At 40.2% G+C, this 27,257-nt stretch overlaps 1 protein-coding gene across 1 annotated transcript; it reads right to left on the bottom strand.

Annotated features, from left to right (window-relative positions):
* Positions 1–25,808, bottom strand: impg2a (interphotoreceptor matrix proteoglycan 2a). The gene is made up of 22 exons (XM_086267704.1): positions 25,715–25,808; positions 25,384–25,614; positions 24,125–24,291; positions 24,011–24,036; positions 23,865–23,897; positions 22,322–22,368; positions 21,935–21,999; positions 21,692–21,847; positions 20,588–20,646; positions 20,439–20,459; positions 17,671–17,879; positions 15,498–15,541; positions 13,442–13,613; positions 12,330–13,270; positions 11,948–12,235; positions 11,622–11,841; positions 10,642–10,852; positions 9,046–9,234; positions 6,946–7,147; positions 6,382–6,461; positions 5,731–5,794; positions 1–2,493 (listed from the first exon to the last, which is right to left on the bottom strand). Exons 1-21 carry the CDS (start codon positions 25,791–25,793, stop codon positions 5,752–5,754), a joined length of 3,483 nt encoding a protein of 1,160 aa, XP_086123830.1. The 5' UTR covers positions 25,794–25,808; the 3' UTR covers positions 1–2,493; positions 5,731–5,751.
* Between the last annotated feature and the right edge of the window lie 1,449 nt (positions 25,809–27,257).

Here is a 27,257-nt window from a genome sequence, read left to right as displayed (position 1 = left end):
TGTTACACCTTATTAGTCCTTTACACAGCTGCACAGCATGATAACACTGTTAACATGGTGTCATCAGTATAAAAAGAAAATGTTGAAACACGGCAAACACACACAATTTACATCCTACAGGACAACTGCTATTTTAATGGCAGGACACTGTATGTGATGATTGGCTTGTTTGTCCAGGTAGCGGATGTTATAAATGGTGGTGGTAAAAACTGTATGCAGACAAAAAAAAGCATACATATACAAATTGAAAATAAGTTGCAAAAGGCATGACAATATCATAAGAGTCCGTTCCACCAGTGTTGTTTTTCTCACTTGTGTAGAGCTCTAACAGAAGACCAAAGGATGGGATATGTGCTATGTAAACAAGAAGCTAGGACATTATTTATATCCAACATTATAATATTGTGGCCTCCTATAACAGAATCAGCGGATAAACTGGATGACGATAAAAACTAACTGGGTTGTAGCTATTAGGGTCCTCTAAAAGGACCAAAAGGGTCAAGTCCAACAAATCCAGGGAGGAATGGATGGGAATGCCAAAGAAAGCACTGGGTTTAGTCTGTCAGAAGGTTTCAGATTAAAGAAGAGTATCGTGGCCAGATAAGCAGACAAAGGACAGATCACTTTTTTAAAAAATCGCTGGTAACCGTACAGCTTCTCTCAGCAGAAGACATAGCTTGAGGTCATCTTTCCAAAGAGCATATGTTGTTTATCATTCCTCTCATCCTAGTTTTTCCTGTTCTTCCAGTTTGCATTGCATTTTACATCTGAAAGCACATCATTTGGTCAAATCCCTGGGCCGCTTGCCTTGGAGCATTTTTCCACTGAAACGTGTTTTCACTTATTTCTAAGCTGTAGAAGGTTCATGCTCTCTGCCTTTCTTCCCTCACCAGCATTTTTTTCACTCTTGTCTGCTTTGTCATACACTATAAACAAACACCAAAGTTTGTCATTTATGAAGAGAAACAGAAACAGTCTAACACTTAACAAGTTCGCTGCTTTTGGCCACCTTAAAGGAATAGTTTGATTTTGTCACATACATTGTTCCTGGAGTATGTTTAGAGGAAGATGAATACCTCTTCGATATCTGCACATCCAAACGTACAAAAACTGAATATAAGCAGAAACTTTATTGCTTGGCTCTGTCTGGAGCACCGCTAAAGGCAAATCCACATATAAAGTTTTTCAAGTGGCGAAAACCCTCTTTTTATGTTTTTGTTCTTTGACGCACATAGTGAAGCATATTTTTGTACAGACGGCTATAAAGATGTAACAAATCTTCAATATTTATATAACACTATATGTAGAAAAGTACTTGCCCACCTACACATTACATCTGGACGACCTGCTCAGCCAATGAGACCTATGACATGAAGCTACAGTTACGGTGCTGATGTTAACAACAGAGGAGGTTTGGAGTTTTTGTTACACCAATTTCAGTTGATTGTAGTGGGAAGAAATTTTATGAAGTGATTTGTTGTACGGTGGCATCATATCCTCAAAATCAGAGAACTCATTACAAAGACCCATTCTTTCACAAATGCTTGTGAAGGCAGACTGTGTGGCTATTTTTCAGCTATTTCACCTGTCGCAATTGGACTGAAGACAAATGAATTCAAAGATTAATACTGTTCTCTTTACACATAGTTGTAGTTGTGGCCTTTTAGCTTTTTTTCAGGAATGACTGATCAGAATTCCACTGCCAGCTTTCTGGTTTCACTTTGACAAGTAAATTTCCCAAATAAAACTAAAAAAAATCTACATAAAAACACGCTCGTCTTGAGTTAATATGTTAAAGCCAACCTGACAGACTCTGTCAGAAACTGAGAAGCGTACATCTGAAAATGCTGAACTATCCTTTTAATGTAGGATAATATCCAAATATACATAATTGGTTTATTGGTGTTGCTTTTAAATTGTAAAAGCGAATCATTGCAGACCTACATTTCAAAGAGCATTTAATATTAAAATAGCACCATTTACTAAAAAAGTTGCTTTCTCAGTATCTCTCTGAGAATCCCTACTGTAAAGAGAAAAATCTTCCCTACCAGACATCAGTTTAGCTATATACATACAATACATACATATTCACATGTATTTATGTTCTTCCCTTTTAAGAATGGACAGGTAGGCATGATGAAAAGAGCCCATACTAAATAAAAATACTACTTGATGCAGTTCATCTGTCAAAATTTCAAGTAACAGGATGCGGTCTACTTTTCCTTGCAGGGAAATGTCCGATGAATAAGCAGCAGACGCATCCCCTGATGTCACAACAAGCTCACCCTGTCAAGAGAAGGCACTGAGGGCGGAGGAAGAAGCATCAGCACCTCTGCCCTCGCACAGGCAGAGACGGACGCAGACTTTTTGTGGAGAGACGTATGCTGTGAGACAGTCCAGTTTAAGCAGTGCAATCCAGGCTCTGAGAATTGTGGCAAAGAAAAGATGACAGTCTTGACGGGGAGCTTGACGTTGAGAAACACAGGTGCGTTTCTGTGAAGGGTGAGAGGAGTGTCAGTATGAAAGTTACAAACAAAACAAAATATACAGTATGGTACACACTCAAAACTATATAGTTACTATATTTTGCCTTTGAATGTATTATCTCTAATGATTGAGCACATGCTCTTGATTCAGCAAAATGAATTTAACATTAAGTTTTAGGAAATGTCTTATTTCTCTGTGATTCATGTGCAATATGCTGTGAGTGCACTGGTGAGCCAGGCTTTAATAGTTTGGAATTGTTGGAAATATGTAAATTTGGTTTTTGGGGACAGATGAAAAGACTGATATCGATCTTATTTCACCATATGAAGCTGAATCCAGCAGCCACTTAACTGCTCCTATACTAGTAATAGTGCTGTACTCAACCACTCATAAAAACAAAGAAAACAGTCCGATGTTTTACATTTTGTTTTAGTCTGCACTAATTTAAAAAGAATATAAAAAGCATACATTAAAAAATGCTGAACAAGTTGTTGAAAATCATTTAAATCCTGAGTGATTTTAATTTCTTCCACATCTGCAGAGAGCCAGTAACCCATGGGTCATTGAAAATGGAAAGCAAAATGGAAAAGTATGACGTCATTTATCATTATCTACTGTACTTTATCTACTGCACGCTCAGTTTCTTCCCATCTACGGTGCGGTTTACACCAACCTAGGCAATCTGCTCTGGTAATCAATCAATTCGTTTGGAGTATTAAACCCCCCTTGTCATTTACTTGCCCTTTATCTTTTTTATCTTTTGTTTTCCTGCTCTTATGTACAAAATAGATAATAATCAGCTTCCTGAATTCTCGTTATCTAAATTTTCTTTACTGAAAAAGATAAATTACAATAAGTTAAGAATTAACTGGTGCTGTTCTTAAATGTATGAGAAATTACATTTCTTTTCTTACTTGATCACCATTCTTAAGAACTATATCGAGGAGTATTGTTAAAAGGAGTATTGTTTGCTTTCAGGAGCAAAGTGAAGGAGGAGATGAAAGCAGCACAGCGGGAGGTGAAACGCTGCCTGAGGGAAGCAAAGGACACCTACAGGAGGAAGGTGGAGCAGAAGTTGGAGAGGAACAATATGAGGGAGGTCTGGAATGGTGTGAAAACCATCACAGGCCACAACACCAAGAAAAGCACAGTGGGGGGGACTGTGGAGAAGGCAAACGAACTCAACAACTTCTTCAACAGGTTTGACCAGCCCACAACCCCCCCACCCTCACCCTCACCTTCACTACAGAGTCCAATCCCCACTCTCCTACCTCCCTCGCTTCCCCCCCTTCCTGACACCATGACACCCCCCTCCTCCAATCCCTCTCTCAGCAGCAAGACATCTCCCCCCCTCCCCTCCTCCCAAACATCTCCCAGTGTCACAGTGGATCAGGTCAGGAGACAACTGAGGAAGCTTCGCCCCAGAAAGGCAGCAGGCCCAGACAAGGTGTGTCCTAGGATGCTAAAGGCGTGTGCTGCTGAACTTGGGGAGCCGCTACAACGAGTCTTCAACCTCAGTCTGCGACTGGGGAGAGTGCCCGCCCTATGGAAGACATCCTGCATCGTCCCGGTCCCCAAAAAGAACCGGCCCAATGAGCTGAATGACTTCCGACCGGTGGCACTGACGTCACATCTTATGAAGACTCTAGAGCGGCTCTTCCTCAACCTCCTCCGACCACAGGTACAACATGCCCAGGACCCACTACAGTTTGCATACAAGGTGGGTGTCGGAGTGGAGGATGCCATCCTGTACCTCCTACACAGAGCCCACTCACACCTGGATGGGGGAAAAGGCACGGTCAGGATCCTGTTTCTGGACTTTTCCAGTGCCTTTAATACCATCCGGCCCTGTATGCTTCAGGAAAAACTGAACAGGATGGAGGTGGACCCCTGCCTGGTCGCTTGGATCTCCGACTACCTCACCGACAGACCACAGTACGTCAGGCTGAAGGACATCACGTCTGACACAGTGGTCAGCAGCACAGGAGCACCACAGGGAACTGTGCTGTCCCCTCTTCTCTTCACCCTGTACACCTCTGACTTCTGCTACAACTCTGAATTATGCCATATTCAGAAGTTTGCAGACGACACAGCCATCATGGGGTGTATCTGGGATGATCAGGAAGAGGAGTACAGAAGTCTGGTGAGGAACTTTGTCGCATGGAGTCACACAAACCACCTGCAACTCAACACCTCAAAGACTAAGGAACTGGTTGTGGACTTCGGGAGGTCCAGAGCAGGTCCACTGCCGGTTCAGATAGAGGGGGAGGAGGTGGAGGTGGTCAACAAGTACAAGTACCTCGGGCTGTGGGTGGACAATAAACTGGACTGGTCATGCAACACAGAGCACCTGTATAAAAAAGCCCAAAGCCGACTGTACTTCCTCAGGAGGCTGAGGTCTTTTAACATCTGCAGGAAGCTCCTGAGGATGTTTTACCAGTCGGTGGTTGCTGGAGTACTTTTCTATGCTGTGGTGTGCTGGGGGAGCAGCACAGCAAAGAGGGACTCATCCAGGCTGGAGAAACTGATCAGGAGGGCTAGCTCTGTGGTCGGCATGAAGCTGGACACTCTGGTGACAGTGGCAGAGAAAAGGACATTAAAGAAACTGATGGACATTATGGACAATGCCAGGCATCCTCTGCACATGGCCATTAACAACCAGAAGAGTCTGTTCAGTGACAGGTTGCTTCTCCCAAAGACAAGAACTAACAGACTTAAAAACTCCTTTGTCCCACACGCCATCAAACTGTTTAACTCCTCTCTGGAGGGGAGAGGGAGGGGAAACAGGAGGACAAAGGAGGGGGGAACAACTAAGCTGTAGTGCCTCTTCACCTCACTGTGCAATTACCTTTTGTGCAATACTTTTGTAAATAGTCAACAGTGCAATAGACTCAATACTTGAAATGTGTAATTCACTTGTATTTTTATTTTTTATTCCTATTTATTCTATTTATCCCCTTCGTATATTTTATTTATATTGTCTCTGTATTTATATATGTGTGTGTGTGTGTGTGTGTGTGTGTGTGTGTGTGTGTGTGTGTGTGTGTGTGTGTGTGTGTGTGTGTGTGTGTGTGTGTGTGTGTGTGTGTATTTATATATATAATATTCTGTAACTCTGTAACTTCTGTCGGTGCTGTGCTTTTTTGGAAATCGAATTTCCCAGAGGAACCCACCCGAGGGATTAATAAAGTTCTATCTAATCTAATCTAAAAAAGAACAAGCGTTCAGATTAAGGCAAAATACCTCACTGTTCACAGGACGGCTTCATATCTGTGTAGAGGAGCTCTCTCTCTGGGTATCCAGGACACTGTAGTACATGCAGAGGCATAGAAAAAGCATATATTAACCTTTATTTATGCAAGAAGTGAAACTCTTATTTTTGGGAAAGTCTTGGGCTTGGATGGGCAGGATTACATGGGAGAGAGCACACACACTCCACACAGAAGTGCCCAGCTTGGGTTCAAATCCAGGACTCCTTTGCTGTGAGAAAACAGTGCTAATCACTGAGCCACCATGCTGTAACATTAGATAATATCATTAGATACTTCTGAGGTTGATAAGTTACTTTATTACATTCAACATGGAACTACAATTTCACTCAGCTTGGTTTGGAGGTGATCTATTACCAGATACGGCTTAAAAACAATCAGTACCACGGGGAAACTGCTATCGCCAGGCAAGCTGGCAGTGGAATACATGTCTGCATCTTGTAATGGTTTCAACCTCACTGTATCAGTTCCAGGTCTGGCTGGTGACAATTTAGGAATGATAAATGTGTCCTGTTGGCCTCCTGTATCTCAAACTCGCTTCCCCTTCTCCTCACAGCCTGGTTTGTTTGGCCCGTTTCTTTATCTGATCATAGTCCAAAAAGAGGATAACAAGTGAGCCGCTTACGCTTGGTGCTGCCGTACAAAGTTTGCAAACTGCCGGTCCTTAGCGTAGAGCTCAATGATGCGTATCCTGTCTTGGATTTCCTACAGAAAAACAGGATATATGTCCAGAAGGAACATTACATCACAGGCAGATAAACAGTAAACTCAACAGGCTGCAGCTTAGTGAAAACATGACATCAGAAAAAAGCCACAAAGAATTTTAAGTCAACAAAAGGCAGATGGCAATAAAAACCTGATATTAATTATTTTTCATCATAGACAGGTAAAACGTGTAATTAATATGTATTGCTCTTGGTGTGTAACTTCCTCAAAATTCCCAGCTGCACTGCACTCTTTTTTTGTTTTTTGGCCCAAACAGCAACAGCAATTTTCTCACAAAATTCGAGCCAAACAGTCTTCTGAGTGTTGTATAAACTTAAGCCTGGTGTTTTATGTGTACAGAGTAGACAGGGTGACTTGGGAATTACTTCTGCTTACTAATCCAAGAGTTAAAAGAAATAATGAGGTAAAGAAAAGACAACCCTCTCTTCTAATTCAACCACTGGACTGTAGTTCTCTCACGAACCTCCCTAGTCAGTTCGCTGTTCTCATAGATGTGTCGTATCTCCTCGCTGCTGAAGTCAGTGGAGGCCTCAGCGCTGGCACTGCTGTACACGGGAGCTTCAGGGTAGCGGCGGTAGTAGTGACTGTAGCCTGTGGTCGCTTCACTCTCATACATGGGGTTGTACTTGGTCGCCCTCTCTAAAGATGGGAGACTCTCTGCTCGCCTGCAAAATGACACAAACAGTGAAGTCAGTCGCATGGTAGAGAAAGGGTGGGAAACAGAGTCACACATCCAGGAGGAAGAAGTCAGGAAAAGAGCTCCGCAGCCATGAAAAATGTTATTGTACGTTTCATCAATAACTTGTGCCCATTAGAAAGTAGTACATGGGAATAAGAAGTTGTAGCACTTATTGATGAGTGGCTATGAGAAATGCAGTCTGTTGTTGACTCACTATAGCAGCCAAGCTCCATAGGGCTATTATAACACGTAAGGCATGGATGAATTTGACAAATGTTGTTTAGCAGAAGCTTTAAATAATGACAAAAACAGATGTGGACCAGATATGAAAATATTGCATGCAATATGCTGCAGTTTTACAAAGGAGAAATGAACCTTGTCTACTCCTCGCTCGCTGAACTAGCACACACTCTCTAATGAGGGTGTTCTGATTGCTCTGTATAGGATCCAGTGTGTGCCAAATTCAAGCGACTGCCTTGACATGTGATAGGGTAAAATGAATTCAACAATAAAGCCTCTCAAAATCAAAATATAATGGAATTAAAACTAATTTATCCATGCTTCATGCGTAATAATAGCATTATAGAGTTCACATAGTGTGGCCAGTAAACAACAGACTAGTTATCTTGAGGCCACGCATTATTAACACACACACACACACACACACACACATTTTTATTCATCAGCTACACAATGATTTACATCCTCCGTAACACTGTGGGTCTCAGTAAATAAGATGTTATTGTGGAATAGCCTTTATTAGGCTTAGATAAGCCAGCCTGCTTGTGCCAGAAAGTCAGATTCCAGACTAGTAGAAAGCCTAATGTGTTATGTGTTTAAGGCTTTTCAGCAATAGATCAGCACCATATCTGATCAGTTAATTGGCTGAGGTCAGCACAGTCATTCTCCACAGACAGGTCCGGGATCCATGCCAGACAGATCTTTGTGTGTGTGTGTGTGTGTGTGTGTGTGTGTGTGTGTGTCAGAGGAATTCAGGAAAGGAGCAAAGCAGGACACTCCAAACATCCAGGCAGCAGGAGACGATGGCTGTACCGCTGTAAGTTTAGAAGGATAAAGAGATGGTACAGTGGAAACTTTGACTGTGGCGACTGGCCTGGGATTTCTCAACTTAGTCTGTCCCCTCAAGAAAATAACCACGCTGATTGCATGGAAGAGGGTTGGTCATCAAACAGACTAAATTTAAGTATTTCTCTTCACTATCAAACCATAAAGTATGGTTTCTTTCCATTTAAGACTGACTGACAAAAGGATTTAGTGTTAATTTTCCTATTTTAATCAAATTTAATATCCATTTAAAGACTGAACCATGAAATAATTGTCAGAAAAAAAATTTCTGGCAATTTTTTTGAATAAATAAATAATGATTTGCATATATGATTTTTAATTGGTATCACACAAAACTCAGGTATCAAATACGATAGACCAGGCGTTAACATTTTCCACTGTAGCATGCACCATACGCATTAAATACAGCTCCAAATCTTAACTGAAACTATTTAAACTGTTAAATGTGGCTTCAGTGGATGAATCTGTAAATGAAAAACTGAAGTTCTGTGAAATATGCATTATATTGATACTCAGGTGTGGAGTGCACTGAAAAGCTGGTTTCTCAGTCGTGAACATGCCCTTGAGCCTTCTGAATGGTTTGCCCACTGTAGAAATCTAAATCCAACAGCTTTACAGAGAGGCAGCGAGATTAAAAGCACAGTCATAATTACTAAAGTCAAACAACATTACAAATATCCTGTAAACTCTTAACTGCAACAGAAATCCAAATTCTTTCATTATTAAACCATCCCCATGTGCTCTGTGGTGTTGAAATGACTCTTTGGGTACTAACAGCATTTGACGTGCACTCCTTACCGTATGGGGTCCTCTGACTCATCCTTGTCATACTGATCCCGTAAAGTCCTGGCCAGGAAGAAGATGACTCCAGAGGCCACCAAGAGGAAGCCAGCTACAGAGGCAATCGCTATGCCAACAACCAGCGGCTCGGACACGTACTCCTCGCAATGTTCTCCTCTGTACCACCAGTTCTCCCCGACGCGACACCTGGGGATGACGTTGGAAATTTTTCAAAACCGCGATAACATTTTTTTCCAGTGTTCAAAAAACGAAAAAGACGAGAAGCACTGGAAACAGCAGAAGATGAAAATGCTGCATCCCACATCATGATTCATACATACACGTCATGCGTCATGTTGTAACGTCTCTTTCTTTCACTGAATAACAAAAATCTTTAAAAAGTCATCACTGACGACAACAAGTCATTAAATCATTAATACTTTTGGAATAAAGAATCAACAATTCACACCACTCGTTTGGAGCACCACAACACTTTTGTTGGATGGTGTGAGGTAAACAACGATCCAACAGCATCTGGAGCTGCCTGTGTGTTTTACGATGTGGTAGTGGGTGTGAAACAAATGTTAAGCACTCATCTTGGAACAAAGGCCCGTCCTTGTTTGTTCATAATCACTCAAGTTGAGCACGCCACATACAAAATCGTGAACATAGCCACCGGACATATTTCTGTCACTGATGTTGGATTGTTCTTGGCACGTCATCTTGTGCACAACTTACACACCACATACAAATTTGCATGTTTGGATATAGATGCATATGCACAGATCTTTAGTCACACAAAACAAAGCCTGTGATCATCAGGAATGTCTTGGAAAATATGTAAAAGCATCTAAGGTAGTATAAAATTTAAGAAAGGGTTTGGACTATATCACATTAAACTGAAATCTTTTATCCTGGAGCAGAGAAAATTAATCACCATGTTAATCACATCTTAGCGTTACTGTTTTCAAGTATGTACAGGGCAACAAAAATAAATGTCTTCTGGTGTAGATAACTGAATATTAACTGGCAAAGTTTTGAGCCTTTGCAGATTTGCTAAAATCTAATACATTTTATTTTTAGGCACCTTTAAAAACCCTCAAGGACAAATTACATTAGTACAGCAAATTAAAGACATATACACAACAGTGATCAAAGTAACAATTGACTAAGACTATGTTACAATGAATGGTATGCATTTCTGAACAGATGGGTTTTGACCCATGATTTAAAAATAGAAAGAGAATTTATGGTGGAAGTGCACACCAAAGTCATGGGGCAGGGCAACGAAAGGCTCTGAGTCACAAAGTCGTCAGATGAGCAGATGGAATAAACAAAAGAGAAGCTGAAGCGGAGTATGGGAGAGGGTAAGGTCAGAAAATAAATCTGGGCTGGTCTAATTATATTTTGTACCCAACAAAGCTATAAAACATAATCTTCATTTTATTTACTTATTTATAATTTGCAAGGCCAGCTAGATTTATGGGGAGACCCAGCTAGCACTTGAAAATCTGTTTATGTGATGGAGTACTAGCCTCACAAATCTGCAAACTCAGACACACTATCCAGCACACAATCTCAGATCACTTCCCCTAATCCCCGCCTGTCACCCACCTGCAGATGGCTCCCTGGCCAGGGATGACGTCGCATTTGCCGTCATTGAGACAAAAGTCAGTCTGCAGCTCACAGATGCTCTGACAGGGCAAGCCATCCACGCTGAAATACCCAGCATTGCAGACGCACTCTGCCTCCCCAGACCACTTGTTCACTTTACACTCAGCGTACTCGTTACACGCCTGGAACTTACAGGGATCGGCCTGGTCACCTGTAAAATAAAATAACCTTCTCAAATGTGCATGGTCAAGAGAACTCAGACTACAAATGAACTACAAATTGAAATAGCTAACAACAAACGGACACGTACTAGTTGGCTTATGTAATCCAGCTGAACCCTGGAGTTAGTTACTATACCGGGATATGTCATTCTACTCACACTAACCGGTTGGTCAGAGTGAACAGTAGATAATGATATGTGTCAACATGGCTGCAGTCCAAGGAAGCCTGATTATCTCATTCCAGCTTATCTGTTTGTGACGCTCAGCTCTGCCACAAGTCACAATAATTCAATTCAGTTCAATTCAATTCAGTTTTATTTACGGAGAGCTAATTTTAAACAGGAAGAAACCTTCAGCAGAAGCAAACTCAGCAAGGGGAAAAAGGGGTTGGCAAGGTTTTGTAGGCTTTTGCGCACTGTGCTATACTTTGCCTTAGAATACCTTAGAATACTTTGCAAAGCAATATTCTAAGGTGACAATGAAGTAAGTGTTTAAAATTTATGGAAATAAGCCAATTGCCTTCTTTTCATGAGTTTGTTATACAATGCTAGCATGAAAGCATTTAAAAAGGCTAATTTAGATCCCCAAATACATGCAAGGAAGTAGCTAAAGATAGCTGGTGACAGGTGAGACTTTCTCATAGAACAGTGGTTCTTGGCAACAAGAACAGAAATAGTGATTTCTTTAGGAGACCTTTGACAGGGATCTCAAGAAGAAGTGCTGTCCTTATGACAGCACTGGTTGTCAGTGAGAGCATACCTGATTCAACATCCAGTGAATACTTGTCAATGGCCAGGTTCATGGTCTGGTAGGCTGTGTTACAAAAGTCCTCCAAGATTAAGTAGACAGTTGTTGTGACGCCACGAGCCACAGGCTTCCCGAATTTCATCCGGCTGTTGACTACAATGCTCCCATTTCGGAAGTTCAAGATCTCCAGGTTCTCAAAGTGACTGAGGTTGGATTGTAGGTAGGGCACAAGCTAGGGAACAGTTGAAAAATGTGCAGTTTGATGTTACAAGCAAAAGGATTTTACACAGGATTGTGAATAATGAAAATAACAAATACTGCAAGACGCAGGCATTTACCAGCTCGAGGAAGCGTTGCTCCAGAGCTTTGTACTCTGGGGAACTCTTGTTAAAGAGATCCTCTGAGAAGATCATGTTGGTCACCCTCAGACTAAAGAAAACCATTAGTGCTCGTCCAGGGTTTACAGGCATGGCAATACTAGCCTGGTCTGTGCCGTGGCCCACACCTATTGGGAATCCGGTGCTGCCCTCCTCTGTGTGGTTAATCAAACCATAACCATACTGAACCACATTATAACCATGGTCTCCAGTGGTGGTATCGTCCAAGCCATCATCAGTAGTCTGGATCTAGGCGATAAGAAAGTAAAATGATTTGATTATCAGATGCAGACAGCATACATTTTTTGTTCAAAACAAATCTTGTTTGATTCTATTGCTTTACCTCCACCAGTAAAGGCATGTCTGTGTCAGGCTCATCATCAAAATCAGGGTTTACATAAGAGATACGGGTAAAGGGTGACTCCCTCTCTGGAGACAGAGCAGTTGGTTGGGCAGGGCCCAGAGAATCTGTCACTGGTGGTTCAGGAACATCTTTGTTAACCAGTAAGATTTCATCATCTGTAAGATCTTCTCTAGAGATCTCTGGAGTTTCTGGAGGCTCTTCTACTACAACTGGAGCTTCAGACAGAGCCTCTTCATTTCTTTCGTGATCCTGATTTTCTACTGATTCTTCCAAGCCATTCTCTTCAAATACAGGTTCCTCGGGGCTGGCCGACAGCACATTAATGGCTGAATTTTCTGGTCTTAGGGTGTTAGCCTCCTCATTATCAGGTGGAATATCTGCAGGGTTAGACTCTTCTGATGTCCCCTCAATGGAGTTATCGCCAACAGGAAGAAGACTCATCTTCGTTGGCTCTGCCTGTGATGCTTCACTAGTTATATCTACAGCATCTGGAATTGGTATTTGGGCAGGTAGACCCTTTTCTTCCTTGGTTTCAGTTATGACAGTAAAGATTTCAAGTTCCTCTATAATCTCAACAACATCATCTGGATTCTCCTCTTCCATAGGTACAGCTGTAGGTCCAAATGTCTCTTCCTCAGCTCCAGATGTAACATCTGCATTTATGGTGATTTCTTCTGTTTTCACCTCTTCCTCTGAAGCAGTTTCCCCAAGGGACATTTCCTCCTCTTCTGGAGTGATTGTAGATGGTTCAATTAGCCCCTCCAAAACATCTGGGACTGAACCAGAGGCTTCAATTTCTACTGGGGGTTCAGGCAGTGTGACGCTTCCTGGCAGTTCAGCTGGAAGGTCTTCAGGTGGAGGAGGTTCTACAGAGAAAATCTGCACAGTATCCTCCAGCAACAAACCCTCCTTCTCAATCCCTGAAAAAACAAAGATAAGAAGAAACTCACTCTCTATTATAGAAGATATCTGACATATGATATCTTATGATATTATGATATAAGAACTAATGAAAAAGGTAGTCTTGTATAGCTGGAATGCTATGTGGAAAAATAAAGCATCATATGTAAAATTGCCCAAATAACACTTACCGGCATCTTCAGGTATACGGAAGGTCAGATCAAGAGCAGGAGATGCAACTTCACTCTCCTCTAGAACAATAACATTATTTTCTATTGTTGCCACTGTGTTGGTTTCTGAAGATTCACTTTTGATGTCCTCTTCCAGCGTCAGGACCTCTGGCGGCTTATCAACAGCACTGATCTGCATCACAAACAGGAGCTCTGATTGGCCAGTCACCAGAGGCAGAGATTTTTAATCTTATCCCCAAACACCCTTTTTACTTTGGTGACAGTGGGAAGGAAAAACTCCCTTTCAACAGGAAGACACCTAGATATATCATGAAAGTTAATTATAGTAAATGCCTGACTTAATGCAAAGCCAGACACATCAGGAGGATTATGTGTGAGCCATGGCAGAGAATGGAGTGATTGCTTAATGCCAACTTTAAGGACACTGCTGGTATGTTAACCAAGCTTTGTTGTGAAATACTGCTTAATCATCTTTTATTAGAACCACATCTAGTGTTGAGGTAAACACTGTGTGTGTAATTAAAGACTGAACAAAGTTAGTTGAGAGTTAGTTGATGGTGTTGCGGTGTTTAACACTGTTGCCTCACATCAAGAAAGTCCTGGGTTTGAATCCATTCTGGGGCTTTTCTATGTGGGTTTTCTCTGTGTCTGTGTGGGTTCTCTCCAGGTACTCTGGCTTAGGTTACATGGTGATTGTAAACCAACCTTAGGTGTGAACGCAAAAGTAAGTGGCCGTCTGTCATTCTGTGTTAGCCCTGCAACAGATTGACAGCCTGTGCTGTGACAGGTAAGACAAGCTCAAGCCCTCTTGCAACTCTGAATTGAGTAACAGGAAGAAAGTGGATAGTTGGAGCTTTCAATATGTATTCTAATGAATGTGTCTTTGTGTTGCATATACTTGTTAACCAAGAGGAAATGTTGGTGCCTGGTTAAATCACGTTACTTTGGTGAAGTGTGTGATGATTGAAGACTGCACAGCTGAAACTTGAGCTACCTTACAATAATGATTGTACCGTATATATATATATATATATATACATATATATATATATATATATATATATATATATATATATATATATATATATATATGTATGTATATGTCTGTACATCTATGTGTCCTATCACCTCCTTATAGGTTGGCATATCTCAATGAAAATGTGCACAGACATAGTCACACATACAGCTATCATTAATATATTTTTTTAGAGAATTGCATACAGTTTTTGTGAGTTTTTGAGTGCGTGTGTGTGTGTCTACTCTTTCTATTAACTGCTGCTAAACCACCCAAGTCTTTCTGAATAACTGCAGAGTTTTTATTTCAATAACTGTATCAATCTATATTTCATATAGATATATAATTATATGTTCTTGTTCCTGTGCTTTCACATTAAGTCTTAGTGGTCCAAGTCTTAGTTTTGCTCATGGACCTTGTGTTTTTGTAGTGCATTAAGCTAATTCCCTAATTCCTTTTTATAGTTAAAGAATTTCTACTATACTACTTTTGCTATTGTATCTATTTAGTTTGATGGCTTATCATAAGATTCATATTTCTCATAACAACCAAATGAAATCTTTATTTAAACCGTTCCAACTTCAAATCAGGGTAGAAACTCTCCAACCTCATACCATGTGTCAAATTATCAGGCTATGCTGAAAATGTGACCAAAGCAAACCGAACTGTGATTATCATTAAAAGCACACTCAAACACAAGAGAGCACGAACAGAGACATACTTTAGATGGTATTGCTTGTCTAGATAAATTCTCAAGTGCAGTCTCTGTTGACTCATGGCGCTGTGGTGCACTGCAGTCTCTGCCCAAGAATAGCAGTGGATTATTACAGCAAGAACCAAACTAATCCTCAAAGCTTCACTTCATCCTTGCTAGTGAGCTCATCCCCTACCTGCGCTGGTGTAGTCTGGATAACATCTCAAGGCAGTTACGGGTCTTCACCACGGTGTCTTTTAACAAAAGCGATGTACAAATTCCAAGCAGCTGGATCGCCTGGAGAGAGATTGTTTTCATGATAGCTGTGGAGGTAACTTGTTACTCACCATGGCTCCGTCTTCAGTGTTGATAGAGTGAGGAATCTCAGACACTGTGGAACCACAGAAGAAACAAACATTAACAAAAACTGACATACAACACACAAACATGCCAAATAGCCTAAATATTTCTGCCTGCCGGCGTATTCAAAATTCTGTTAACTGTTAGTGTTTCAGCACAGACTGCCTGCTTTTTGACGGCGTCACCTCCAGGGGTAAATATCTACAAATCAGTGCTAAAATCTGGAATAAATATCAGCCACTGTGGTCCAAGGCTATTATTGCATCACCACCAAGGCAAAAAAAACAAAGCCAAAGCTGTGTCTTTAAGTCCCCAAGCCACATGTGTCAGCCATATGAGAATGTTTAGCCATCATTTTAGATGTCACAGCCTATAACTAATATGGAAATGAGAGGGCATCCATCTTTAAAAGTGCTTGCCTTTGCAGTAAACTAATGACCTGCAGTCTTTAAAAACACAAGGCTGAAGAAATCTCACAGGAGATTTCTTTAATTATATGTTAACGTATAATTAAATGACCAAAGTAAAAGGTAGGTAGGATATTGACTGCCTGAGTTTTTAGGTGGCATATTTTAAAAAAAAAAAAAATCATTGTGTAAAGGTGTCTGTGATTGGGTGAATGGGATGAGGTCACAGGTGAGGCAACGTCTGTTTGGCTAAAGACAAAGATTTCTCCATTGCAGTGTCGCCAACATTTAGACATGTTGACTACTCAGTAGTAGTTACTGCAATATTACCATCTGCAACTTTGTTTTCACTTTGTGAGTCTGTTTGCATCTCTATGTTGAGATCATTTGGGGAAAATGAACAGCTCAAAACACTTACTGCAGCAGAAACTACCACAAAGCTGGCTGCACAGCTGGATCAACTCCTTTGCAAGACAGACTGTAGTTGTATATGTACTCATGGATTGGAAAGAGACATTAAAGACAGACACAAGGGATTCAAACAGCCTATTATTGAAATACAGTATGTATTGTTTTGTTTTCTTTTGTTTTTAATCAGACCTGACCTGTGATTCTGTATATGCAGTTTTTATATCCCACTGTAGTCTCACAGGACTGGCTTATAGTTTCAGTTGGACCAACCAAAGTTTGTGACCCAGTTTTGCGCGTCTACAGACAACATAAAAAATTGCAAAAGTACTCAAACAGTCTTTGAGATAGTTCTTGCCACAGAAGGTGTCTCCAGGAGCATATCTTGCATGGATAACACATTCACAGACTCACAAGGTTAAAATAATCCCCGCTTCAGTCTCTCAAAACTCAGACATCTGCATAAATATGTAGAATCTGTAGGCAAGTGACAGGATTTGGGGGGATACGTAAAGTAGTGTGAATGCTATTGATCAATATCTATGATAAACTTTAGAGGAAAGCAGGTAAACAGTCCATGTGGAGAACAAAACAGCAATGACATTATTGCAAACGCACTGATTAACAATGACTGTATGTTTGTATTCTCTTATTGTATTTTCAGCATCATGGTGCACTGTGGGCAATGTTATTATCACATATCGACACTTCAAAAAAACATAGGGAATAAAATAAACCATATCTTTGCTTTGAATATGCCTGCTTCCAGTCTGACCATCTTTAAAGGAGAGCAATGCTAAGTAGGTGAAGTCAATTTTTAAGAGTTCACTGTGAAATCCAAAATATGTATGCCCAAAAAAAGAAAGGATTACAGTAAAGCCTAAAAATCTAAAGCTCAGATTTCAAACATCCTTTCTGCTGAGTTCTCCTTTGCTGACCATTTAATGACGAGGATTTAACTGACACACTGAATAAATACACAGTTCCTATAACTGATGACTGTTATTTGTCCATTAAAAATGGCCCAGTTGTGGGACTGAAACTTGTCTCTGTCCATTTGACAGAAAGAGAGTCAAATAAAAAACAGATGAGACTATTAAAAGCCTGGAATGTTTTCTCAAGTGACGAACGGTGTGTTTTAATATCAGTGCAATGTCAACAGCGTCTCTATTTGACATGACACATGTAGGTTTGCCCTGCGATGCACGCACCACCTTTTCCAGTGCATTCCCAGTGACTCCACTGCCATGCTGGCAAAATAAATCTCTGCAGTATAGTGGAAATATGAGCGTATCAGTTTAGGGAATATCTTTAAGAAGACTGGCAGTAATGCACATCATCTTACCACTCTCCAGCTTTTTGTCATCTAGGTCTTCAATGAAAATTTTGTTGTCCTCACTGATGGTGAGGACCACAGTGGGGTGCTCCTTGAACTCCCGATAGGAGTTCTCCACTTGGTTCGACTGTAGGGTCAGGTAGTTCAGTTGTTCAGCGGTCACTCCTGCTCCATTCACCACCACTGTGACGGCATAGTCCACCACCAAACCACCAAACCTGCTGACACAAGTATGCTGTTGTTATATTATATGAAGTTCATATAGTGATCCAGGTTAGGCCTAGGGACAATTTTAATATAATTTTCCTATATTTTGGGCAACTGCACTCTCATATTGTACTTATGTTATGCTAATTATGATTGAATTCTTCACTATAAATATATTACGTTATTGATAATCCCCACCTCTAATCTCTCTCCTTTAAAGCTCCCATTACCGCTCCACTACAGCAGCGAGTTTAAATATTTAATTTAAAATAAGCAGAGAGGGTTTCTCATGCATTTTCATGACCAGTATATTATTATCCCATTCAATAGTTTACATTTATCCTTTGCACACAATTACACTAAAGGTATTAGAGGGAAAGAGGAAGAAAATTGTTCAGGCATTAGCTTGATTTAATGATAAACCTTTTTTTAAAAATTGTAGAACGCTAACATATGACTGATGAATCGTGTGATTTATTCTTGCTTGGAACGCAGGAGTGTGACTGTATAGCGCTAAAGGAGCCGAGTCAGCAGAATGATCAATATCATCATAATAAACATGGAAACCTCACAAGAGATTCCAGAGCCTGGAAAAAGCCATCTATCGGGCTTCATTTGACTACTGGGAGCCCTCCATGTCCATGCTGACCTAGTTTGTTGGGTTACTGGCAGACAGCTGAGCATGTGCTGACCCAAAGTCAGCCCCATTTAGAAGGAGATCCAGTTCACAAAAGGGCAGTCAGGCAGCGCTCTGCTCCTGCTGTGCCTTGTAAGTTGGAGTTAGAAGTTGCATGCAAGGTTGATTACAGCAATAAATTCATTTCTTACTCACCTATTTAATGTATAGCCATAATTTCATGAATAAATAATATTCAGAGTACAGTTACCAAAAAAACTAATGACTGCTTCTAACTATTATAACTATGTTTATTCAGGTATTGAATGTGAGCAAACATACAAGGTATATAAACGTTGATTTCATTGCACCTCAACAACAAACTTTGTACCCTACAACATTTATCAGGCCTTTTGTATTTACAATTTTCTACACAGATTCATACATTGAATAATAAATGAATACTTCAAACAGACGACATGTGTTGTTTTCTCTTGTTTTCCAGAGGTTGTGAGAAACACATTACTCTCAAATCTTACTGTTAAATATGAAGCCCTGACCAGTTAGCGTAGCTTAGCTGTAAACAGCAGGGAAGACTGTTTTTATACAACCCCTTTGCAAAAAATGTTTTGGCGCTGCGTAAAATGTAAATTAAAAACAGAATGCAATGATTTGCGGATTTCATAAACACAAATTCACCGCTGTGTAAACAATCTTTAAAATGCCTGTGAACTGAGATCATGTCCACGTATGGCTTCTTTTGTGGATGGCAGAGCTTTAACATGCATTTGTGGATGGTGCTGAGGAAATGTTCTGGAAACGTTCCCGAGCTCTTGCATTAATTTCCATGAAAGAAATGGGCTATTTTCATGCAGTGGCATTTAAGGGCCTGAAGACCAGGAGCTTCCAATACAGATTTTTGGCCTTGTCCCTTGTGCACTGCCAGTCTTTTTATCTTTTGGTGGTATTATTCCATCAAATTCAAAATTATTTAATATTTGTCATGAAATAGCCTCACTTTAAGTATTTGATATGTCTCCTGTGTTCTGCCATGACTTAAATATGGATTTATGGATTTTTGTGTCCCAACCCTTTACACAGCATCATAAATGTTGTGGAATTGGGTTTATATGTCCAACGATAAAATACCAGCACACCTAAAGCTCAATAATCAGTGCATAATAGCCAATGTGTTTATTCTGCACACACAATAAAAATGTCTAACAAAGTTGCATTTTATGAAAAGTTATATCAAAGCTTCTAGGCGCTGCTGGATTTAACGATTCCTGGAAGTTCCTCGTTCCAGTCAACGATCCAGCACAGCATATTGCAAACTAAATTCTTAAACTGTCATTTATCCCCTTCTGCTTTTGTTCAGCTCAAACAAACCAGTTCAGTTTAGCTTTCCAAATAGCCATTTCCCTCTGTTTCCAATTTTTGTTAAGCTAAACTAACATGGTGCTGGCTGAAGCTTTTGTACCAGTCCCACACAAGCATGAGACCTCTCATCTAAATCCCCATGAGGGAACGTACAAGCAGATTGTTTGACCCTGCATTCTGTTTGTTGTCCATTCACTTGCCTTTTGTAATTCCCTTATTTTTCTCCATTTCACCACACAAACAGGTTATTTTTGCCGATAACTCCACTCATTTCCATCCTTCCAGGTAAAGCTCAGATTATCGTCTCTATACAGGAGCACCTGCTCACTTGGTTCGACCCACCCTGATCCCACTTAACAGGTGTGTGACTGCGTTAAGTCCATTAACACAGGCAACTAGTGACACAGCTTAACACGTGCCCACGCTCACAGGTAAACACAGTGTGAGATGAAGCTGGGGTCACACACATACACAGCTCTAGTTAAGGTTGATAGGGATCTGTGGGCTTAAACACAACACAGGATGGGGAGAGCTATTCAAGGTCGAAGTACCAGAGCAACTACTGATGACTCACCCCTCTGCGCCATCTTGCGGCCTGTGTGAAACAAGCGAGATCTGTTAAACTGCTGCCGAGAGCTCAAATCACGATACAAGTATTACAAAAAGAGGCGGCTTTAAAAGGCCATTTGTTCTGACAGCCATAATCATTGGAGAGAAGCTGACCTGAAGTCAGTTACAGACACACTTTTAAATCCAGGAAGCCCCTCCAGAGCGTCTTCTATCTGCAAAGACAAAGTTGACCAGGCATCAGAGTGGAAACCGCAGTTAATTTGTTTCTTATTTCGAGTGGTTTACAATGAACTTGCTTGCCAAAATAAATCTCATTTATTGTTCCAAAAGGACTTGTTTCGTTCAAAGTACTCGAAATGTCGTCCCCGGATTATTTTCCTTAAAAGACAAACTGCTCATAGAAAACAGCTTGTAGTGGTTTTCAAGACCTTGCTTCACCACACTAACATGAAAAAAGAAATAGATATAGTCGTGTCGTCCTGCAGACTCACTGACCCAGTTTATTAAATCTTTCAGAGATGAAGAAGTATGCGTACAGGTCTCCAGGGTCTTTCATCTGCTGACTTCTCCTCCACTTCCTCTTTCTTTACACTCATTTACCATCAGTCCCTATCTTACCCTCCACTCCACTTTTCTTCTTTATCTCTTCAAGGCACGCAAACTTGCTTGTATGCATGACGTTTCTTGCTATAGACTACAGTATGTCAAGGTGTGTGCAGATGTTAGCTGTCCAGGAAATCCCCGCAGAGAATAAAAGCAGCTCAGAAATCAAAAGAAAAAAAAATACTGAAAGCATTCATCAAATGCAAAACACATACACGTGTGTGCACAAAAAAATGCACCAAATTGTCTGTTTAATGTTTTCATTTGCAAGGTTTTGTGCATCCGCTGCCAGGGAAAAGGCCTGTAGGCATGTTTACTGAATCTTCCAAGTACCTGTAAAACCACTGGATACCTGTGCAGCGGCGTGCATGTGCGGAAGTTTATGTATTCCCAAGACATGAGTCATGAAGCTGGATTTTCAGCACATTATTATTTCACCCTAACCAACTGTGTATCATAAAGTCAGTGTGTTTTGAGCCCTTGCCTAACAGTTTGAGTTTAACTACTGCTGTCATTAAAGTGCGAGTTATTAAAACTAACATGCTTCAATCACAGACCATAAACCAGTAGATATAGAGAGTCCAGGCCAGCGCCAAGGCTCAGATGGGAGATATAAAGGGAAACAGACATGAGGAGCCAGAGCTAGAGGCAAACCTTTTCAGCGAGCTGTCTGCTGAGTGTTTGGTACTGGAGGCTGGCCGGATCAGCAAGGCTCTCGTTGTACATTTCTCCTGACAAGAGGATGCTTAGCTCCACAACCTGCTCCAGCGGAGCAGGAGTAGGCGGTTGTACGGTTATATCATTGTAAAGCTGAGTAGTGAGAAAGAGATAAAGACGCACTTTAGTTAAGGGCAAATGATCAATCCCAGTCTGCAAGCAATCTGTGTTTACACTCACAGGACTCTCCTCTACTCCTGGTGAAATGGCAGGGGAATCCTCCTCCTTGTTTTCAGCTGTGTCTTCTAGGTGGTTAAGTTCATATGCAAAAGAAAAAGGGATTGTCGGTTTATTTGAGGTGGATGTCAGCTTAAACGTTTGGCAAGTGCCATGATTAGTGATAGTTATATGGATTAGACTGTCCTTACCCTGACTTCTTGCTAAATCTAAGGGTCAGCTGACCTAAAGCCAAGTTCACATACCGAGCACTTAAGGATGCACACTCCAAAATACAAAACTGCACACTAGACACGGGCCAGACACAAAAACAGCAAATCTATATCAGGGTGGTTAAATAAAAGGGGGATTTTTGCTACAGATGCCAGTATAATCAGGTAAAACACTGACCTAGCTCAGGAGCTTCAACGGATTCTGGTATGTCTGGTGTTGGAGTGCTGTGAAACACAGGAGGATCATGTTAGCGACGCCGATACAACGTTACACAATTATGATATAATAAAAAGGCAATAAGCACAACTATTAATGGCTTATGCACACTGCATGTAGGGTCGGAATAAGAAGTTAATGGAAGCAAATCCAGTTTCCCAGTGTCTGAAAATTATTGAAGGTTAGATTTTTGTCTATTAATTTAGTTTGTTAAAAAAGATTTTAAAAAAGAGGCAAAGACTGAGATCCAAGCAAGTCAGAAGCAGTCAAGCTATTTGTAATTGTTTATTTAAATTAGATAAATTGTTGCACCATTGGCTAACAGGACTCAACCATATCGATATATAATCACTACACTAAAAAAATAAATAAAAAAATTATTTCTTAACTTCCTTTCAACTAATTTAATTACTTGTATATTTTGTATGCAATTTTGTTACAGAAGTACAGAGTAAAATGTTAAATTTGTGGAATCTTGTCAAATGAAATGTACTGGATTTGCATAAATTTAGAGCATCTGAATAAATAAACCTTTGATTTTATATATTTCACATGAATTTGACTTTGTGTTTATTGGGGGGTAAAAAAAATATTTTTTTAAGTGTGCTGTTCAAATGAGCTGTAAAAGATAATAATTATATTATTCTGGGGGGAAAAAACATGTGATTCATGTGTTTACCAAATACCTTCAAACATTTGGTGAAATCGATGCTGTTTATACAACTGTGAATGTTACTGCAGACACATTGTTTGGCATTTCTGGGCACGATGGGAAACATGTGATATCCAAATCATGTGCATGTTGCTAACATTTGATTGAGGACTAGGGGAGATGCATGTATTATGAGGTCCTAACTTTCAAAACCAAATTTTGTACCACTAACCAAGAAAAGGTAAACATGTTCCACGTTCAGTAATTTCAGGTTGATTTCTCAAAGCCTTCAGCAGATACGTCAACGATTATTTATTTTTTTAAATTCCCAAGATAATCCTGAGTCAGTTTTAGGACGGCTGGTTTCTGTTTAAAGCGTCAAAAAAAAATGTTTTTATGAACATGGTGAAACAAAATGGGTTTTTTTAATAAAAATCTCATATTCTTTAAACATCAGACAGCAAAGATGTAGCTGGAGTAAGAAAAAATAAAATGATGGAAGACAGCTGACCTCAGGCCAAGCCATTTTACAGAACACTGCAAAGACAAACTGGAGTTTCAGAGTCTGAGTCAAACTTCATGTTTCCACATGACATGAATAATAAAAAACGATGAGAATTATAACAGGTACGGTTGTATCTCAACAGCTTCTTTGCTTGGACCCCTGTTAATATTATCATTTAAAGAGAGAACTCAAACAGACAGTGAGCATAAAGACACATACCTAAATCTATGACACATAAATGAAAAAAAAAAAAAAGAAGCCAAAACAAATAAATGTGAAAAATCATGTTTGATAAGTGATGAGTGGGAATATGAACAGGTAAGGTTGAAGAGCTTTGACAACCTTACCTGCACATATGTTGCCAGGACCTGGTGGGCTCACTACAGATAGTGGTAAAAGTGACACATTTACAAAACACAGACTTAATAATGAGATCATGAACGCATCATTAAAAGGTCACTTTGGGGAAAACAAAGCAGAGAGTTTCTTTTACCTCTTCAAACTGGGCAGCGACATTCTCTGGAAGTGGAAAACAGTTTCATGAGCCAGCTCCAGAGAAAATCATGTTTTGTACTAATCGCATATCATTTTATTGTTATTTAGTTACCTTTTTAGCCAGAGTCTGATGCTCCTCTGACGTACTAAAGTAGCTGCCAATATCCCGTGCAGAGACTATGCCCTCCTGACATCGACTCATCCAGCTTTGGTACTCTTCTTGCTCTGGGAGGCGGTCCCAGAAGATCTTAAATGCCTCCCATATGGTCTCCTGGCACACTGGTTAGACCAGAGAAAGACAGCACCCTCTTAAAAAATTTATCTGGAGAACTTTCTTTCATAGTAATGTTTTCCAAGTTATTTTTATTGGGGTGAAACTTGAACCCTAACTTAAATGTATGCTTGTTTGACAAGGAAACCACGACACACGTTCATTAGCTGAGAAATAAGATCATATTTTATGAGTTTGACTCATTTACAATCTTGATATCATTAGTTAGAGTTTCTGGGGGCCCAAGCTAAATCATAAATCTATCCATTTCCACGTTGATGTCGTGATATAACTCTCATACTGGGCGCTGATCCAAAATCAGTGCACAGACATATGCTCCAATCTTCTTCTCTAATTAACAGTGTCCACAAGGCTGCAGTGATCACTTCTAAATCCATATCTAACTTGCATAACAAACCTGCCCATGCACACATATAAGAAAGAGCTAAATGTCTGTTTTTACTGTAACTTTTGGCTTTTTAGAAAAAATCTTTTTTTTTTTTGTTGTTTGTGTAATATTTGTATTTTTTGTCTGCGTGAATTGCTAATTTCATGAACTATTCCAAGCGAAGTACTTTAAAGCAGCATTACCTACTAATATGCAACTTGGCTGTCAAATTGCATTGTGGGTTATTGGTAGATAATATAAAAATATATAATGCAGTGCTAAATTGTGCAATAATCCTTTAAAAGCACACCAGAACTCGTCGGCAGGGCTGGTAAGATGCAGTGTAGGTAACAACGGCTTCTTTTAATGGAGACCTGATGTTGTGTAGATGCTACCAGTGTGTGTGGTGTAATGTTATTTCAGTAAATGAGCCCAATAAGTGGAGCAATCTGTTTTGATACAAATCTAATGAAGTCTAATTGAGTCTGATGGATCTTATTGCGTAAACACAGCAAAGGTTAACTCTCTCGTCCACTGGAGAATTAAATCTTTTCACACTGTAGACACGCAAAGGGGAAGATACAGAGGGGGCAATCTCTCAAAATCAGTTTGTTTGTTCTTTTTGGTGCCATCTTCACACCTTGGTGTGACAGTGACAATGAAACTCCATTTACAATATTCATTTTTAACACCGATTCACACTGGGTCTTACCTCTGAGATGAAAGTAGCTCAGATGGTTTGCAATGACTTGCTCGGCGGTCTCTTGCGCGCACAGTTTGACTCCACTTGGAAAAAGGATGTTCCTTTTCTGTCGAGAGATAACCGCGTGGCTCTCACGCGATGGCTTCACCTCAGATATGTGAGTGATGCGTGGAAACACCACAGGCTCCTGAGTATAAGGCAGATCAAGGTATCCCATAGAGGAACCTTCCATCATTGCATCTGGGGTGCACAACAACAACAAAGTTTAAAATATAGAGTTTGTGTGTGCATTTAGGTAAGTAGTGAACGCTTGATTTTTAAGTCAACTAATGCCACGTACCTGTCTTTAGGTCCAGAAATATGACCATTAAACCAAACACAGCAGGGTAGAAAACACATTTCCACGAGAGGATGCTCATGTTAAATCCGTGATTGTGCTTAGATCCGTGGCCTTGGGAAAGGATCAAGGAGATACGTGTTTCGTCTCAAGTCACGCAACAGCAGTAGGACAAACTGAGTACGAGTTTGCATATTTCAGAATTCTCCAAAGAAGACCCCAAAGAATAAGAGAAGCCCAATCACAAATCATCTGCTGACACAGTCACACTGTGGGCTCGCGCTTTCCTCTGTGCCCGGGGAGAGGTGTTTCCCATGGTGCTGAGAGGACAGCTCCTGGCTCAGGTAGATAGGCAGATGGCACTTGAGAGAGAGGAGGATTTTTTAATGCTCTCTAATCCTGTTTACAGTAAGTCTTTTAGGAGAGCTCACCAAGAAGTTACTGGAGCAACACTGGGAGGGGAGGGTACTTAGTGTGGAGGAAACGTGGTCAGAGAGGAGGTAACAATGGCTACATAAAGGCCAAAGAGCAGCCACATGTACTCTATGTATGTAGAGGAATGTGAGGCAGGTCAAGGATTGAGTTGGCCATTAAGGTCATTTTGGGGAAAAAAAAAAAGAGTCCCTTTAACTGGCAGTCACCCAGTTAAATGTGCACTCAGACTCATGAGCTCAAGAGATGACATTTAGCCACTTGCTATTTCGATGGGGTTTAAACAGTTTTCAAACTGGAAATCTGCTTCTTCTTGCCTTTGAGCAGACCAACTTTTTGTAGCATTTACAAAGAGTGTTTGAACACACATTTGGAGGTTGAAATTAAAATAATATGATCCTTAAGCAAAAGTAAGTATATTGTTAATTATTGTGATATTTAAAACGTGGGTCATGTAATCTCTCATATAATCTTAGATTTGCCTAAAAATGTGAAATTTTAGCTTCATATACCAAAATGCTTTGGGGTTTGTTTTTTTTACATTTTAAAATCTGAGGCATCATCAAAACAAACAAGCAAACAAAAAATGAATAATAAACAATCTTTAAAAAACTCACATTGCTAAGGACATTTAGTGATACTTTCTGGGACGCAGGTAAATCTCAGAATAATTTGAAAAAAGAAAAAACATGAAATTCTTAGTCACAAACTAAGATCATACTGGATTGAGAAAATATGTGCAGCAGATAGTTTAACTCAAACAGAACAGAATGTTGGAGTTTCCAGAATTTCATATCACAATTCCTAGGTGACGTCTTTCTTAACACCTTCAGAAAACCTCTCTGAAGATTTTCAGAGTTTTCAGTTTGAAAACTCTTACGTTGCCTTGTTGGGTGACAACAATATCCCATCACCCTTTAATGGCTGTGGGGTAACAAGAATCCACTACTGACAATAACATAGCGTGTGTACCAACTCACCAGTCAAAATAAAACGCTTCACAATGCACCAGTTTGTAAATCATTCTTCACAAGGACCAGACTGGGCTTATTAACTTAAGCAATTTAGTTTCAAATATAAACAGCAACAAAAAAAAAAGACACATCAGAACAAG

The sequence above is a fragment of the Aulonocara sp. 'chitande type north' Nkhata Bay genome, linkage group LG16 (genome assembly GCF_057382095.1).
Source record: "Aulonocara sp. 'chitande type north' Nkhata Bay isolate Kocher_YH1m ecotype deep benthic linkage group LG16, A_spYH_male_GT1.1, whole genome shotgun sequence".
Classification (NCBI taxonomy): Eukaryota; Metazoa; Chordata; class Actinopteri; order Cichliformes; family Cichlidae; genus Aulonocara; species Aulonocara sp. 'chitande type north' Nkhata Bay.
Note: the sequence above shows the minus strand (reverse complement) of the source record. Positions and strands in the feature narration are given on the sequence as shown.